The sequence below is a fragment of the Python bivittatus genome, unplaced genomic scaffold (assembly GCF_059951505.1).
Source record: "Python bivittatus isolate LINGU-HERP-01145 unplaced genomic scaffold, Pbiv_v1 ctg000470_np1212, whole genome shotgun sequence".
In the NCBI taxonomy this organism is placed as follows: domain Eukaryota; kingdom Metazoa; phylum Chordata; class Lepidosauria; order Squamata; family Pythonidae; genus Python; species Python bivittatus.
The window spans coordinates 2,472,531-2,490,786 of NW_028277065.1; the positions used below are offsets into that span (position 1 = coordinate 2,472,531).

At 38.5% G+C, this 18,256-nt stretch overlaps 2 protein-coding genes across 2 annotated transcripts; both read right to left on the minus strand.

Moving 5' to 3' along the window:
* Positions 1-6,191: 6,191 nt before the first annotated feature.
* LOC148215599 (olfactory receptor 5F1-like) lies at positions 6,192-9,603 on the minus strand. The gene is made up of 2 exons (XM_088143022.1): positions 9,508-9,603; positions 6,192-7,160 (listed from the first exon to the last, which is right to left on the minus strand). Exons 1-2 carry the CDS (start codon positions 9,601-9,603, stop codon positions 6,192-6,194), a joined length of 1,065 nt encoding a protein of 354 aa, XP_087999148.1.
* Positions 9,604-9,794: 191 nt separating this feature from the next.
* On the minus strand, positions 9,795-12,000 carry LOC148215600 (olfactory receptor 5F1-like). Its single transcript, XM_088143023.1, has 2 exons — positions 11,995-12,000; positions 9,795-10,763 (listed from the first exon to the last, which is right to left on the minus strand). The coding sequence occupies exons 1-2, from the start codon at positions 11,998-12,000 to the stop codon at positions 9,795-9,797; spliced, it is 975 nt and encodes a 324-aa protein (XP_087999149.1).
* Positions 12,001-18,256: the final 6,256 nt, after the last annotated feature.

Genomic DNA, 18,256 nt, shown 5'->3' on the forward strand with positions numbered 1-18,256 from the left:
AGCTGTTATTTTGGAAATTTCTGATCTTTCCCCCCTCTTTGAACTTTGGAATTATTCTTAGGTTCTGCATCTGGCAAGGATCAGTTCCCATTTCTTTCTACCATCATAGTGGCCGCTGACAACTGGTTTGCTCCAATTATAAACATGCCTTGGGAACCAAGCCAGGACTGTTGGGAGATTTCTTGGTATGAAGAGATGGGACAATTAAGAAAGGTACCTTTGGGGCATTGTCATTATTACTCCAAGCTTGCTTTCCAAATATTCCTGGCAGAATCTAGATTTTTGGAATAGAAACTAAATCAATCAATCAACCAATCAATCAATAATGAGACGAGTGAAGAGAAAAGGAAATCTAACTCATTCTAGTATACAACAACACTGTTCACTCTACTTCTCATCCTGGTTTTCACCATTTTTACACACCGCTTCATACTTTGCCTTATGGTCTTTGAACTTCAGACCTCACTCTTTCTGAGGATCTCAGTCCAGCCATAACTTTCTCAGTTCGATTATTTAGTTAATCTTTTTTTTTTTAAGAGCAAGATTACAGTGTAGTCATTTTCTGATTGCTCAGGCCTAATTTACATCATGACTTGATGATCATGACAGAACTTGATTCATAATTCAGTCATAAAATATCAGAATGCTGCCGGGTACAAATCTGGCCATTGCACTTTCCTGGAGAATTGGAGATTGTATACAGAGATTGGTAATATTCTCAGGAGATGTAGTTATGCATCTAAGATTCCAAATATAGGAATCTTAGATTTTAGAATTCAATCAGTTTGCAGGACATCTGTGATCATTTAAAGATCGTAAATTGCTCTTGGTATTTTTCTTGTTCTTATAGAAGGCCATTCAACATTTTTAAATTATGCATTTCTTTTGTAATAGCAGCTTAAGCTGCAGTCTTTGTGGGAATAATCATGGTGTTCAGCTGCTTGCAACTTTCTTCTCTTTATGTAATGCAGAATACTTAGTAAACATGTAGTAGTAGGATTATATTCTGCTTATACCTTGAATACTCAGGCATTTGTGACATCATGATTGACTGCTTCAATTTGTGGAATGCGTGACTATTTTGAAAAGTTTCCAAAACCTCTGGTTGGGGTAGTATGAGGCAGTACACAATACCAAGTTCACCATATGGACTTTTTGAAAGATCTGGACATCTGAAGACTGCTTGTCTCCAATTGTTTCTGCCTGCCCAGTGCATTCTGACAGAGTGGGTGAATTCTAGGTCCCCTCTATTAAACGTTGTCACCTTGTGGGACCGAGGAAGCATGCCTTCTTGAATGCAGCCCCAATCCTCTGGAAGAGCACACCCAACCACACCCCATAGCTAAGGGCAGCACTCTCTTTCCTAGGGGTCCAGAAAGCTCTTAAAACCTGGATTTGGTCCCAGGCCTGCGGTTCATGTATGAATGTATGATTCCCTTTTTGGGGCTCCTGTTTTCTTTGAAATCTGTTTTTTATAATAACATTTTCATCTGGGTTGTCTGCGTGGTGTGATGTTTTATCTGTGTAATGATATGTGGGAATAACCTTGGGAGAAAGGAGGAAGAGCAGCAGCCTGGTAAATGGTCTGATAGGCGAAATCTGAGGCTGAAGTAGCTGATGGAGAAAGTGTGTCACAAGTGATCCTCCGTAGTTCTGGGGAGAGTAAAAGTAAGAGTTGGAGAGCTACTTTTAAACTTGCAAGATTCTGTTACTATAACCTTACAATAAATGTAGTATTGGTTCTCATGGTAGGTGGTTCTGGTCTGGACTAACTCAAAGGGCTGACAATATGGTTTTATGGATTTGTTTGGTTTGGTATGCCACCCAGAGTCCATTGGAGCTGGGCAGCTTATATATTCAAATAAAGAAATGAATGACTCTGGACTGATGTTAAAACATTGATGTTAATACAGTATGTTTAAAGGTGGCTGTTTATATTGTGAACATCCTTTTATTTAATCATCCACAAGAGAGGTTCTTCTAAAGATTATTCTATCTTTTGAAGTTCATTGGGCACTCATCATCATTTGGTATTCATTATGGTATCTATTTCATACTATAGGAACTTCTTTTCACCTCCAGTATCTTTGCCTTAAAAGGACGTGGTGGCGCAGCATCTTAATGACGGTGAAAGCTGCTGGCCAGAAATGGGCGACACTTCAGTGTTTCAAGCCGAGCTCCACGCAGCAGAGTTATCTCCTGTCTCATCCCCAGCTTCTGCCAACCCAGCAGCTCGAAAGCATCCATGAGTAGATAAAGGGGTCCTGTCACCCCGGTGGGAGGAAAAATGCTGGCGGCGCCTTGCATGGGAGACGGGACCAGTTGCCGATAACGCGGAAGCCGAGAAAGGAGGGAAGAAATGCAAACCTATCCTCCTGCGTTCGCCAGCTGGGCTCCGCTCTAGCAAGGAGGCAATTGCAAACCACTTCCGAAACACTTTGCCATGAAAACTGCAGGGACTCATCCAGGCAGTCGCCGCAGAATCAGCCATTTTTTATTTTCAGGATAAAAAAAAAAAACTTTGCCTTTGCCTTTAGAAGATCACTTAAGTCATACATCTTTAGCTAGAACTTAAAGGAGAACACTTTCTCCATTTGTAATTAACCTTCCTTCCTTCCTTCCTTCCTTCCTTCCTTCCTTCCTTCCTTCCTTCCTTCCTTCCTTCCTTCCTTCCTTCCTTCCTTCCTTCCTTCCTTCCTTCCTTCCTTCCCACAAACACACAGTTTCTTTTACCTTGAAAACCAGATTAAGTGTGCTTTTTCAATAGGAAGATAGAATGTGAATTGAGTAAATAAATGCATTCCATTCAAAGAAATAATTTATTTGTGCATACACTGAAGAATCTCTGATCATCTGGCAAGAGCAACAATGTATAATGAATGCCACATAAATACAATACAGTGATTAATAGGATGAAGGGACAAAATACAGTAACAACGACACAAAACGTGATACATTTAGACTTTTTTGCAAACACAGTAAATATCTGAGCCTAATGCAATGTTGAGATATACTGTAACACACATTATGGGGACACCAGGTCAGTATCTTGCATTCAGCTGCCATGACTCAAATTACATCTTCTGGTTTGCATTTGTATAATCAGCACAATTCTGAGTAGGACCAAAAAACAACAACAACAAAAACCCAGCACCCTAAGCAGATATGTTTATACATGTGTTGGATTCAGTGTGAGTCAGGACCCTGGCCTGAGTGACATCATTTGTCGTTGGGAGTAAGATGATCCAGAGTGCCCATGTTTTAAATGATGGAGACTTATTAACAAATGAAAGAAATACAACATAAAAGGAGGAGGAGGAGGAAGAGGAAAGTTTACATCTAAAATGAATGTCTCATACAGGTAGTCCTCACTTAACAACCACAACTGGAACCAGCAACTCTGTTGCTAAGCAACATTCTTGTTAAGCAGAACATCATGTGACCAAGCTGGACTTATGACATCAGTTCTGCTGCAGTTGTTAAGTGAATCACCTATGGTTATTAAGTATGATTTCATGTGACTGCAACTTGCAACTTACTGCCAGCTCCTACATGAACTTTGCTTGTCAGAAGCTGGCTGAGAATCTCACAAATGGCAATCACATGACCACAGGACACTGCAACCATTGTAAATATGCGCCAGTTGCAAAGCGTCCAAAATGCCATCATGTGTCTGTGGAGACACGGGAATAGTTGTAAGTTTGAGAACTGATTTGTAAAACTACTTGTTCACCACTGTTGTAAGTTCAGTCACTAAACACAGCAGTCATTAACTGAGGACTACTGTATATATTTTTTCTAATTTGGAACAATTGACCAAAGGCAGGAGATGAAATTTTTTGAACTGACATGTAGTGAAATTTGGAGCTTTATTCTTTTTTGTTCTTTTACCTAATTCTTTTTTGTTCTGGATAGCTGTCTTGTCCTTCTTAAGTTTTTTGTTTTATTTGCTTTTCCTGTAGTGGCACTGCCTGCAAATGCAAAGCTTCAGGTTGGTTACTGTACGAAAGTTACATGTGTATAAAATTTGGAGTCCTGAAGAGGCCTTTCCAGCTTTTAAAACTGCAGTGTCTGTGCAGCTGAACATGTGTAGCCTGAAGGAGAGTAAATAATTAACCAGTGCAGATTAGTCATCTAAGATAGGGTAAGGAGATATTTATTTCTCTGGACTTTTATCCCTAGTACCAATTTAGTTCATGCTCAAAGTGACTACAGTTTTCATTTCCAAAAGCTGAATGTTTAAAAAATTATTTTATTTATTTTCGCAATAATCACTGGCTTATGTTTTACTGGGGCATTACAGTGAACGACTTCAGCCTTCCTACTTTCAATCTTAAAGTTACAAATTGAATTCCTTGCACTAACACTGCTTTTTTTTTTTTAAGAAAGCAACTTTTTTTTTTAATATGTACATTTATATTTTGGCCCCAAATTGATTTTCAGATTTAGTTTGCGGTATTGATAAATGGTTCATGCGCTCCGTCTGAACGGGATGTTTAAAAATGTGTAAGAGGTACAGAGTTGTAGAAATTAGCTCTGCTTCTAATAGCCCCCTATTTGCTAGTGCCTATACTGAATGGAAAAATCCAAAGAGAAAGTCTATGCGTATCTCGCTTAAATTTAGGGAAAAAAACAAATTTTGGACCAGCTGGGAACTCTGCAAAGTTCTCTAATTCATTAAACTCGGTGCAGAGAATTATCTGTGGGTACAGGGACTCTTAAACCCAATTAAATGTCTCCTTTATACATAGTAAATTTATGTGTTGAACACTGTAAAACTACAAAATAAAATAATAAACACAGCATTATAACTACGAAATAAAATAGTGAATATAGAATTACTGTATGAAATTCATTATAACAAGATGAGATGAAAGCCACAACCTTTAGCTTAAAAAGATGGGCATAATATAAAGTTGGAGGATAGGCCCATCAGAGTTTTTCAGATTCACCAGTTAACTTCAACATTCAGAGGCCATATACTATTGAAAGAACAGTTCAGGACAATATTGAATTTATGCTTCACTTATGGAACCCCTTGAAACCACTGAGTGGTCTCAATGTGCTAATGATGCTGTTTGAATGGCCTTTGGTTTGAACAAGCAGATCAGATAGTCCATTGCATTATTTTAGTTAGACCTGAGAATTTGTAACTGGAAAAAAAAATGTATACTTTACTCACCTGCCTCCATTTCTGTTCTCCTTCATCTGATGTCCTTCTTCAGTTTATATTTTGATTCTAAAAGTCTTTTAGGTGGCAAACTCTTATTCTTTGTAAAGTATTATTTGCATAAATGGCAGTAATTAAATTATGATCCATATCATAACTATCATCAGTAGTTTATCAGTATGACTGCTCCAATGAATTGCTGGACCTTTTCACAATGTGGACCAGGAAGAATAAAATATTATAGACTAGTCTTAATGGACAAAGAAGGAACGATAAGAGAAAATTTGGAGGAATGGGAAGGAACGTAGGAACATCCAGAACTGTCACCTTGGGAAAAATGTGGTTTCTTGGTAAGGTTCTTTGGTTTTTGTTAGTCACAGTAGTACAATTTATATGAGGTGCAAGCAAGGTCTCTTTGGATTCTTCAACAAACGACAGTTAACAGTCATCATTTTGCAACCGTTCAGTGACGTTGAACATCTGACATTAAGTTTTAGAAACTTAATAAATGCATTCGATATACATACATGAATAAAGAAGACCATTTTGCAGCTGTGGGGGTGGGGGGTGGGGGGTAGGGGAAACTCTAGAGGCACACGTTAGGTTTTAAGATTCCACAGCACACTCTTCAAGTTTATTTGATTTATGTGTAGTTAGAATTAAGACTTGCTTTCAAAGTGTATTTGGTTTATTCAAACAGCTAGATAGATAGTTCCTCTCACAGTCTATTATGTAGGCTTGCTTGTACCAATATCTACAAGGAGTTAATTTCTCAATTCCTATGATTTTCTTTGGACCATTATTAAAATTATGATACATGGCTGCATCATAACTCATATCATTGTTACTATTCTTGTTCTTATTTTAATATAAGACACACTCTCCAGAACTGACCACCACATGACATACATACTGCAACTGTTCTCACAAATGTTCAAATGTACGCTTGTTCCTGCCAAATATTTTTCAATCAATCTTCCCTCTCCACCCACCAAACTGTAATTTAAGAGATTTATAGATATCAGTGTTGAACTCTTGGGAACATTCTACTTCCTCCAATAAAGTCCTTGAGAGCTTCTTTTACTTCTTTGTTTCTTAGTGAATATATGACTGGATTAATAACTGGGGTTACCACTGAATAAAGGAGAGAAATGTATTTGTCTCTGTTCAAAGATAAGACTGAAGTGGGCCTGATATATGTGTAGATGACTGAGGAAAAGTAAAAACTAACCACAATAAGATGGGAGGAACATGTGGAGAATGCTTTCTTCTTCCCTTCGGAGGAACGGATCCTGAAGATGGCCCTTATAATAAATCCGTATGATGTTAGAATCAGTCCACAACTGAAAACAGCAAAATATATATCTGACACAGAAATCATAGTTACATTCAAGCTGGTGTCTGAGCATGAGAGCTTTAAAAGTGGAGGCAGATCACAGAAGAAATGATTGATAATATTGGATTCACAGAAGGATAGTTTTAGGACAAGTCCGGAGTTAACTGAAGAATTGATCAGTCCTGAAGCCCATGCTCCAACAGCTATAGCAGCACACATTTCCTTTCTCATGATAACAGTATACTGCAGAGGGTAACAGATAGCAATGTAACGGTCAAAAGCCATGCTTGTCAGCAGCAGAAGTTCTGTTGCCAGGAAAAATAAAAAAAAAAAGACCTGCGTGATGCAGCCATAAAATGAGATGGCCTTTTTAAATGACAAAAGAGTCTGCAGCAATTTGGGAGTTGTGGTTGAGATGGAGAGCACATTCACCAAGGACAGATTGACAAGGAGGAAATACATTGGAGTGTGAAGTTTCTTAGAAGTACATATGATAAAAATAAGAAGTAAGTTACCCACTAGAGCTATAACATAGCTAAATATGAAGGACCAGAATAGAAGTGTCTGTATTTCAGGAGAACTTGTTAAGCCTAACAACACGAATTCCCTGATAGATGAATGGTTCTTTCTCTCAAAGTCTCTGATGTTGAAACCCTACACAAACAAATTGTATTTCGTGAATCACTTATCATGTTACCCGTCCAGGCTCTCTCCACCCTCCTCCACTACAATAAATAAATAAAAAGTGGTTGCCAATGAACTTTGAACTTTTCTTAGACATTGGGAAACAATGAGACATTACACAATATTCTCATAAATGTAAAAGTGAACCTAAGAACTGTGGTCCCTCCCAGTTTCAGCCACATTTCCATCATTACAAGAAGAAGAACTGGGTAAGGATAAAGGGAAGGAAACATTACTATTTGAGCTATGGATTAAATCTGTCTCCAAACTGATTTTATCTGACTTCAAGCTTGCCAAGAACCAGTAACAAGAAAGGTAGAAACTTTGCTCAATATTCGACCCATAAGAAAAAAAAAATATTTTTAAAGATTTTAAAAGAGAACAGGAGCCTTTGTTTTCCTAAGCTATATTTTCTATTGGAGAAAGTTCTTTTGTCAGGAAAGGACAGTCCCTTTGAATCGAAGCCAGAAATGTATCAAATAATAACAGGATATTCCCCATATTCTCTCTCTCTCTTACATTGTAACAAAAAGCAAATTCCTCTACTCTATTATCTGTTACACTTAATTCTGAATAGACTAACCCTAACCCTAACCCTAACCCTTACTGGGTTTGTACAATATTTAAAAGAGGTACTTCAATCTCCTACACTATGGGGCAAACTGTTGCTTTCAACCTGCTGATTACTTCTAAATACAAAGGGAAGTGTCTGTAATGATTTTTTTCATTATTCATTTCAAAGGCCACCCCTGTAGCTTTAACCAGCACTGCCACCAGAAGGACTGGAAGAGAAGTGTTCATCAAACCATCTTCAACTTTTTCCAAGTGCTGACTGAGCCTGCACAGTTACACCAAATTCCATGAAAAGGCAAATCAGTCTTCATACTCACCCAAGTGCTTAGATTAATCAGCTGGATACAAATGCTAAATGTAGCTTGATAACATGATCATGAGGATGAGGATGTGGATGATAGGACTACAGTTAGTTATAAAGCTAAGTATTACCAACAGATCACACTGACTACAACTGTATAATTTAAGTAGACTAATTCTAGACCGAAGCTTAGACTCAGATGACATATTTCTATCCACCAATATGGTAACCCTCATTAAGACCTCAAAACTATTTGATGGTTCAGGTAAATATAGGAAGAAAATGATTATATGGCATACTTGCCTTCATAGCTGTTATTTTGGAAATTTCTGATTTTTCCCCTCTTGAACTTTGGAATTATTCTTCGGTTCTATATGTGACAAGGATCACTTCCTATTCCTTTCTACCATCATAATGGTCGCTGACAATTAGTTTGCTCCAGTTATAAACATGCCTTGGGAACCAAGCCAGGGCTATTGGGAGATTTCTTGGTATGAAATGAAGGGACAATTAAGAAAGATACCTTTGGGGCATTGTCATTATTACTCCAAGCTTGCTTTCGAAATATTCCTGGCAGAAGCTAGATTTTTGGAATAAAATCCAAATCAATCAATCAATCAATCAATCAGTCATGACAAGAGGGAACAGAAAAGAAAATCTACCTCATTTTTGTATACAACGACACTGTTCACTCTATTTCTCATCCTGGTTATGACCATGTTTACACACTGCTTCATACTTTGCCTTATGGTCTTTGAACATCAGACCTCACTCTTTCTGAGGATCTCAGTCCAGCCATAACTTTCTCAGTTCGATTATTTAGTTCCTCTTTTTTTTTCTTTTAAGAGCAAGATTACAGTGTAGTCATTTTCTGATTGCTCAGGCCTAATTTACATCATGACTTGATGATCATGACAGAACATGATTTCAAAATTCAGCACAAAACCTCAGAATGCTGTTGGGTACAAGTCTGACCACTACACTTTCCTGGAAAACTGGGGATTGCATAGAGAGATTGGTGATATTCTCATGAGATGTAGTTATGCATCTAATATTCCAATTATAGGAATGTTAGTTTTTAGAATTCAATCAGTTTGCAGGACATCTGTGATCATTTAAACAACTCAAATTTGTCTTGGTATTTTTCTTGTTCTTATACAAAGCCATGCAACTTTTTCAAATTATGCATTTCTTTTGTAATAGCAGCTTATACTGCAATCATTGTGGGAACATTCATGGTGTTCAGGTGGTTGTATCTTTCTTCCCTTTATGTAATGCAGAATACTTAGTAAACATGTAAAAGTAGGATTATATTCTGCTTATAACATGAATACTCAGGCATTTGTGACATCATGATTGACTGCTACAATTTGTGGAATGTGTCACTATTTTGAAAAGTTTTCAAAACCTCTAGTTGTGGTAGTATGAGGCAGTACAGAATACCAAGTTCACCGTATGGACTTTTTGAAAGATCTGGGCATCTGAAGACTGCTTGTCTCCAATTATTTCTGCCTGCCCAGTGCATTTTGACATAGTCATTCTAGGAACCCTCTATTAAACCTTGTCACCTTATAGGACCACAGAATCATGTCTTCTCGATTGCAGCCTCTATGCATTATATACAGTAACTGTTCCCACAAATGTTCAAATGTATGTTTGTTCCTGCCAAATATTTTTCAATCAATCTTCCCTCCCCACCCATGAAACTGTAATTTAAGAGATTTTAGATATTAATGTTGAACTCTTGGAAATCTTCTACTTCCTCCAATAAAGTCCTTGAGAGCTTCCTTTACTTCTTTGTTTCTTAGTGAATATATGACTGGATTAACAACTGGGGTTACCACTGAATAAAGGAGAGAAATGTATTTGTCTCTGTTCAAAGAATAGACTGAAGTGGGCCTGATATATGTGTAGATGACTGAGGAAAAGTAAAAACTAACCACAATAAGATGGGAGGAACATGTGGAGAATGCTTTCTTCTTCCCTTCAGTGGAACGGATCCTGAAGATGGTCCTTATAATAAATCCATATGACGTTAGAGTCAGTCCACAACTGAAAACAGCAAAAATTATATCTGCCACAGAAGCCATAGTTTCATTCAAGCTGGTGTCTGAGCATGAGAGCTTTAAAAGTGGAGGCAGATCACAGAAGAAATGATTGATAATATTGGATTCACAGAAGGATAGTTGTAGGACAAGTCCAGAGTTAACTGAAGAATTGATCAGTCCTGAAGCCCATGCTCCAGCAGCTATAGCAGCACACATTTCCTTTCTCATGATAAGAGTATACTGCAGAGGGTAACAGATAGCAACATAGCGGTCAAAAGCCATGCTTGTCAGCAGCAGAAGTTCTGTCACTAGGAATAATATGAAAAAGTAGACCTGCGTGATGCAGCCATAAAATGAGATGGTGCTTTTGTATGACAAAAGAGTCTGCAGCAATTTGGGAGTTGTGGTTGAGATGGAGAGCACATTCACCAAGGACAGATTGACAAGGAGGAAATACATTGGAGTGTGAAGTTTCTTCGAAGTACATATGATAAAAATAAGAAGGAAGTTACCCACTAGAGCTATAACGTAGCTAAATATGAAGGACCAGAATAGAAGTGTCTGTATTTCAGGAGAACTTGTTAAGCCTAACAACACGAATTCCCTGATAGATGAATGGTTCTTTCTCTCAAAGTCTCTGATGTTGAAACCCTACACAAACAAATTGTATTTCGTGAATCAGTTATCATGATCCCTGTCCAGGCTCTCTCCACCCTCCTCCACTACAATTAATAAATAAAAAGAGGTTGCCAATGAACTTTGAACTTTTCGTAGACATTGGGAAACAATGAGACAGTACAAATATTCTCATAATTGTAAAAGTGGACCAAAGAACTGTGGCATCTCCCAGTTTCAACCACCTTTTCATCCTTAGAAGAAGAAGAATTGGGTAAGGATAAAGGGAAGGAAACATTACTATTTGATCTGTGGATTAAATCTGTCTCCAAACTGATTTTATCTGACTTCAAGCTTGCCAAGAAACAGTAACATGAAAGGTAGAAACTTTGCTGAATATTTGACTAATAATAATAATAATAATAATTTTTTAAGATTTGAAAAGAGAGAACTGGGGACCTTTGACATTTCTTTTCCTAAGTAGAACTTTCTATTGCAAAAAGTTATTTTGTCAGGAAAGGGAAGTTCCTTTGAATCAAAGCCAGAAATGTATAAAATAATAAAAGAATACTTTCCTTCCTTCTCTCTGTCTCTCTCTCTTACACTGAATAAAAAGCAAATTCCTCCACCCTCTTATTCATTAAACTTAATTCTGAGTAGGCTGTCACAAAACCACTTGGCAAGTCTTTCTGGGTCTCTATGACGTTTCAAAGGGGTACTTCAGTCTCCTACACTATGGAGCAAAGTGTTGCTTTCAACGTGCTGCGGACTTCTAAATCTAAAGAGAAGTGTCTGCAATGCTTTTCTTTTTCTTTTTTTCTTTTGCTTCATTTCAGAAGCCACTCCTGTAGCTTTAACCAGCACTCCGAGCAGAAAGACTGGAAGAGAAGAGTTCATCAAACCATCTTCCACTTATTCCAAGTGCTGACTGAGCCTGCACAGTTACACCAAATTCCATGAAAAAGCCAAATCAGTCTTCATACCCACCCAATACTTGGAGTTATCGGCTGGATGCAGATGCTAAATGCAGCTTGATAACATGATTGTGAGGGTGAGGATGATAGGACTACAGTTAGTTATAAAGCTAAGTATTACCAACAAATCACACTGACTACAATTGTATACTTTAAGTAGACTAATTCTAGACCAAATCTTGGACTCAGATGACATATTGCTATCCACCGATATGGTAACCCTCATTAAGACCGCAAAACTATTTGATGGTTCAGGTAAATATAGGAAGAAAATGATTATATGAAATACTTGCCTTCATAGCTATTATTCTGGAAATTTCTGATCTTTCCCCCTTCTTTGAACTTTGGAATTATGCTTTGGTTTCGCATCTGGCAGGGATCAGTTCCCATTTCTTTCTACTATCACAGTGGGCGCTGAGAACTGGTTTGCTCCAATTATAAACATGCCTTGGGAACCAAGCCAGGACTATTGGGAGATTTCTTGGTATGAAGTAATGGGACAATTAAGAAAGATACCTTTGGGGCATTGTCATTATTACTCCAAGCTTGCTTTCAAAATATACCTGGCAGAAGCTAGATTTTTGGAATAAAATCAAAATCAAAATCAATCAATCAATCAATCAATCAATCAATCAATCAGTAATGACAAGAGGGAACAGAAAAGAAAATCTACCTCATTCTAGTATACAAAACATTGTTCACTCTACTTCTCATCCTGGTTTACATCATCTTGACACACTGCTTCATACTTTGGCTTATGGTCTTTGAACATCAGACCTCACTCTTTCTGAGGATCTCAGTCCAGCCATAACTTTCTCAGTTCGATTATTTAGTTCCTCTTTTTTTTTTAAAAAAAGCAAGATTACAGTGTAGTCATTTTCTGATTGCTCAGGCCTAATTTACATCATGACTTGATGATCATGACAGAACTTGATTCATAATTCAGCCATAAAATCTCAGAATGCTGCTGGGTACAAATCTGGCCATTGCACTTTCCTGGAAAACTGGGGTTTGCATAGAGAGATTGGTGATATTCTGATGAGATGTAGTTATGCATCTAATATTCCAAATATAGGAATGTTAGATTTTAGAATTCAATCAGTTTGCAGGACATCTGTGATCATTTAAACAACTCAAATTTGTCTTGGTATTTTCCTTCTGCATGTAAGCCCATGCAGAACTTTTTAAATTACATATTTCTTTTCTAATAGCAGTTTATCCTGTAGTCTTTGTGGGAATATTCATGGTGTTCAGCCACTTGTATTTTTCTTCTCTTTATGTAATGCAGAATACTTAGTAGTTATGTAATAGTAGTATTCCCCTTCATGGATCACTGCCTTGTCGTGGCGAAGGGGCTTGCGTAACTCAGTGAAGCCATGAGCTATACCGTGCAGGGCCACCCAAGACGGACAGGTCATGACAGAGAGTTCTGACAAAATGTGGTCCACTGGAGAAGGAAATGGCAACCCACTCCAGTATCCTTGCCAAGAAAACCCCATGGACAATGTTAAAAGGCTAAAAGATATGACGCCGGAAGATGAGCCCCTCAGGTCGGAAGGTGTCCAATATGCTACTGGGGAAGAGCGGAGGGCAATTCCGAGTAGCTCCAGAAAGAGTGAAGCGGCTGGGCCAAAGCCGAAAGGACGTTCAGCTGTGGATGTATCTGGAACTGAAAAGAAGGTCCGATGCTGTAAAGAACAATATTGTATAGATACCTGGAATGTAAGATCTATGAACCAAGGCAAGCTGGATGTGGTCAAACATGAAATGACAAGATTGAATGTCAACATCTTGGGAATCAGCGAATTGAAATGGATGGGAATGGGTGAATTTAATTCAGGTGACCATTATATCTACTACTGTGGGCAAGAAACCCTTAGAAGAAATGGAGTTGCACTCATAGTCAATAAGAGAGTAGGAAAGGCAGTAATGGGGTACAACCTCAAAAACGACAGAATGATCTCAGTGCGTATCCAAGGCAAACCATTCAAGATCACATTAATCCAAGTCTATGCCCCAACCATTGATGCCGAAGAAGCTGAAGTTGACCGGTTCTATGAAGACCTACAACACCTTCTAGAACTAGCACCAAAAAAAGATGTCCTTTTCATCATAGGGGATTGCAATGTTAAAGTAGGAAGTCAAGGAGTAATCGGAATAACAGGCAAGGTTGGCCTTGGAGTACAAAATGAAGCAGGGCAAAGGCTAATAGAGTTCTGTCAAGAGAAGAAGCTAGTTATAGCAAACACTCTTTTCCAACAACACAAGAGACGACTCTACACATGGACATCACCAGATGGTCAATACTGAAACCAGATTGATTACATACTTTGCAGCCAAAGATGGAGAAGCTCTATACAGACAGCAAAAACAAGACCAGGAGCTGACTGTGGCTCAGATCATGAGCTTCTTACTGCAAAATTTAGGCTTAAATTGAAGAATGTAGGGAAAACCACTAGACCACTCAGGTATGACTTAGATCATATTCCTTGTGAGAACACAGTGAAGGTGATGAATAGATTTAGAGGATTAGATTTGGTAGACAGAGTGCCTGAAGAACTATGGACGGAGGTCTGTAACATTGTACAGGAGGCAGCAACTAAAACCATCCCAAGGAAAAAGAAATGCAAGAAAGCAAAATGGCTGTCTGATGAGGCTTTACAAATAGCTGTGGAAAGAAGGAATGCGAAAAGCAAGGGTGAAAGGGAAAGAAATAAGCAACTGAATGCAGATTTCCAGAGAATAGCAAGGAGAGATAAGAAGGCCTTCTTAAATGAACAATGCAAAGAAATTGAGGAAAACAATAGAATGGGGAAGACTAGAGATCTCTTCAAAAAATTGGAGATATGAAAGGAACGTTTAGTGCAAAGCTGGGCATGATAAAGGACAAAAAAGGCAGGGATCTAACAGAAGCAGAAGAGATTAAGAAGAGGTGGCAAGAATACACAGAAGAACTATACAAGAAAGATCTTAATGTCCCTGATGTCCATGCTGGTGTGGTCACTGACCTTGACCCAGACATCCTTGAGAGTGAAGTCAAGTGGGCCTTAGGAAGCATTGCTAACAACAAAGCTAGTGGAGATGACAGTATTCCAGCTGAGTTATTTAAAATACTAAAAGACGATGGTGTTAAAGTGCTGCACTCAATATGCCAGCAAGTTTGGAAAATGCAACAGTGGCCACGGGATTGGAAAAGGTCAGTTTACGTTCCAATTCCAAAGAAGGGCAATGCCAAAGAATGCTCAAACTATCGCACAATTGCACTCATTTCACATGCTAGCAAGGTTATGCTCAAAATCCTACAAGCTAGGCTCCAGCAGTACGTGAACCAAGAACTACTGGATGTACAAGCTGGGTTTCGAAGAGGCAGAGGAACTAGAGATCAAATTGCCAACGTTCGCTGGATCATGGAGAAAGCACGAGAGTTCCAGAAAAACATCTACTTCTGCTTCATTGACTATGCAAAAGCCTTTGATTGTGTGGATCACAACAAACTGTGGCAAATTCTTAAAGAGATGGGGGTACCAGACCATCTTACCTGTCTCCCGAGAAATCTGTATGCGGGCCAAGACGCAACAGTTAGAACTGGTCATGGAACAACCGATTGGTTCAAAATAAGGAAAGGAGTATGACAAGGATGTATACTGTCACCCTGCTTATTTAACTTATATGCAGAATACATCATGAGAAATGCCAGGCTGGAAGAATCACAAGCCGGAATTAAGATTGCAGGGAGAAACATCAATAACCTCAGATATGCAGATGATACCACCCTAATGGCAGAAAGTGAAGAAGAACTAAAGAGCTTCTTGATGAGGAGAGTGCGAAAGCTGGCTTGAAACTCAACATTAAAAAAACTAAGATCATGGCATCTGGACCCATCAATTCCTGGCAAATAGAAGAGGTAGAAATGGAAGCAGTAATAGACTTCCTTTATTTGGGCTCCAAGATCACCGCAGATGGAGACTGCAGCCATGAAATCAAAAGACGCTTGCTCCTTGGGAGGAAAGCTATGACAAACCTAGATAGTATATTAAAAAGCAGAGACGTCACCTTGCCGACAAAGTTCCGCATAGTCAAAGCTATGGTTTTTCCAGTAGTAATGTATGGCTGTGAGAGCTGGACCATAAAGAAGGCTGAGCGCCGAAGAATTGATGCCTTTGAACTGTGGTGCTGGAGAAGACTCTTGAGAGTCCCCTGGACTGCTAGGAGGTCAAACCAGTCAATCTTAAAGGAAATCAACCCTGATTGCTCATTGGAAAGATTGATAATGAAGCTTAAGTTCAGATACTTTGGTCACCAATGTGAAGAGAGGACTCTTTGGAAAAGACCCTGATGCTGGGAAAGATTGATGGCAGAAGGAGAAGAGGACGGCAGAGGATGAGATGGTTAGAGAGTGTCACTGAAGCAATGAGCATGAAACTGAGCAAACTCAGGGAGGCAGTGAAGGACAGGAAGGCCTGGCGCAATATGGTTCATGGGGTCACGAAGAGTTAGACACGTCTTAATGACTGAACAACAACAACAATAGTAGGATTATATTCTGCTTATACCTTGAATAATCAGGCATTTGTTGCATCATGATTGACTGATACAATTTGTGGAATGCATGACTAATTTGAAAAGTTTTCAAAACCTCTAGTTGGGGTAGTATGAGGCAGTACACAATACCAAGATCACCTTATGGACTTTTTGAAAGATCTGGACATCTGAAGACTGCTTGTCTCCAATTGTTTCCGCCTGCCCAGTGCATTCTGACAGAGTGGGTGCATTCTAAGGTTCTCTCTATTAAACCTTCTCAACTTGTGGAAACAAGGAAGCATGTCTTCTTGATTGCAGCCCCAATCCTCTGGAAGAGCACACCCCACCCCACCCCCAGAGATAAGGGCTGCACTCTCTTTCCTAGGTTTCCAAAAAACTCTTAAAACCTGGATTTGCTAGCAGGCCTGCGCTCGATGTATGAATGTATTATTCTATTTCTGGGTCTCCTGTTTTCTTTGAAATCTGTTCTTTATAATAACATTTTTACCTGGACTATCTGTGTGGTTTGATGTTTTATCTGTGTAATAATATGTGGGAATGACCTTGGGAAAAGGAGAAAGAGCAGCAGCCTGGTAAATGGTCTGACAAGTGAAATGTGAGGCTGAAGTAGGGGATGGAGAAAGTGTGTCACAAGTGATCCTCCGTAGTTCTGGGGAGAGTAAAAGTAAGAGTTGAAGAGCTACTTTTAAATTTGCAAAATTCTGTTACTATAACCTTACAATAAATGTAGTATTGGTTCTCATGGTTGGTGCTTCTGGTCTGGACTAACTCAAAGGGCTGACAATATGTTTTTATGGATTTGTTTGGTTTGGTATGTCACCCAGAGTCCCTTGGATCTGGGCAGCTAATAAATTCAAATAAAGAAATGAATGAATCTGCATTGGTATTAACACACTGATGTTAATACAGTATGTTTAAGAGGTGGCTGATTGCATTGTGAACTTCCTTTTATATAACCATGCAGAGGAGAGATTCTTCTAAAGATTGTCTTTGCCTTGGCATTTAGAACATCACTTAAGACATACCTCTTTAGCCTGGCCTTGAATGAGGACACTTTCTACATTTGTAATTTATCTTCCTTCCTTCCTTCCTTCCTTCCTTCCTTCCTTCCTTCCTTCCTTCCTTCCTTCCTTCCTTCCTTCCTTCCTTCCCTCCCTCCCTCCTTCCCTCCCTCCCTCCCTCCCTCCCTTCCACAAAGTTTGTTTTACCTTGAAAACCAGATTAAGTTTGCTTTTTCAATAGGAAGATAGAATGTGAATTGAGTAAATAAATACATTCCATTCAAAGAAATAGATGTATTTGTTCATACACTGAAGAATCTCTCATCATCTGGCAACAACAACCATGTATAATGAATACCACAGAAATACAATATAGGGTTTCAAAGGATGAAGGGACAAAATACAGTAACAGCACAAAATATGATACATTTAGACTTATTTTGTATACATAGTAAATATCTGAACCTAAGGCAATGTTGAGATATGCTGTAACACACAATATGGGGACACCATGTAAGTATCTTTTATCCTGCTGCCGTGACCCAAATGACATCTTCTGGTTAGCCTTTGCATAATCAGCACAATTCTCATTAGGACCAAACAAAAAACAAAAAACAAAAACAAAATCAAAACAAAAAACAAAACCCGCCACCCTAGCCAGGTATGTTTATACATGTGTTGGTCTCAATGTGAGTCAGGACCTTGTCCTGAGTGGTATCATTCATAATTTAGACCAGGTTTATTCAGAGTGCCCATGTTTTAAATGCTGAAGTGTTATACACAAGTGAAGAAAGATAGATATAGATATAGATATAGATATAGATAGATATAGATATAGATATAGATATAGATATAGATATAGATATAGATATAGATATAGATATAGATATAGATATAGATATAGATATAGATATAGATATAGATATAGATATACAAACATTCATATACATACACATACATACACACACACAGAAACACAGATACAGTAGGTGTGTGTGTGTGTGTATGGATT

Bases quoted from the DNA above. Each gene is read 5' to 3' on its own strand.
- LOC148215599 (XM_088143022.1), bottom strand. From the start codon at position 9,603: ATGACTATGTCAAAATGCACTGGGCAGGCAGAAATAATTGGAGACAAG. The intron at 7,161-9,507 runs GTATTCTGTACT...TTGTTTGTGTAG, and splicing joins AAGTCCATACGGTGAACTTG to GGTTTCAACATCAGAGACTT.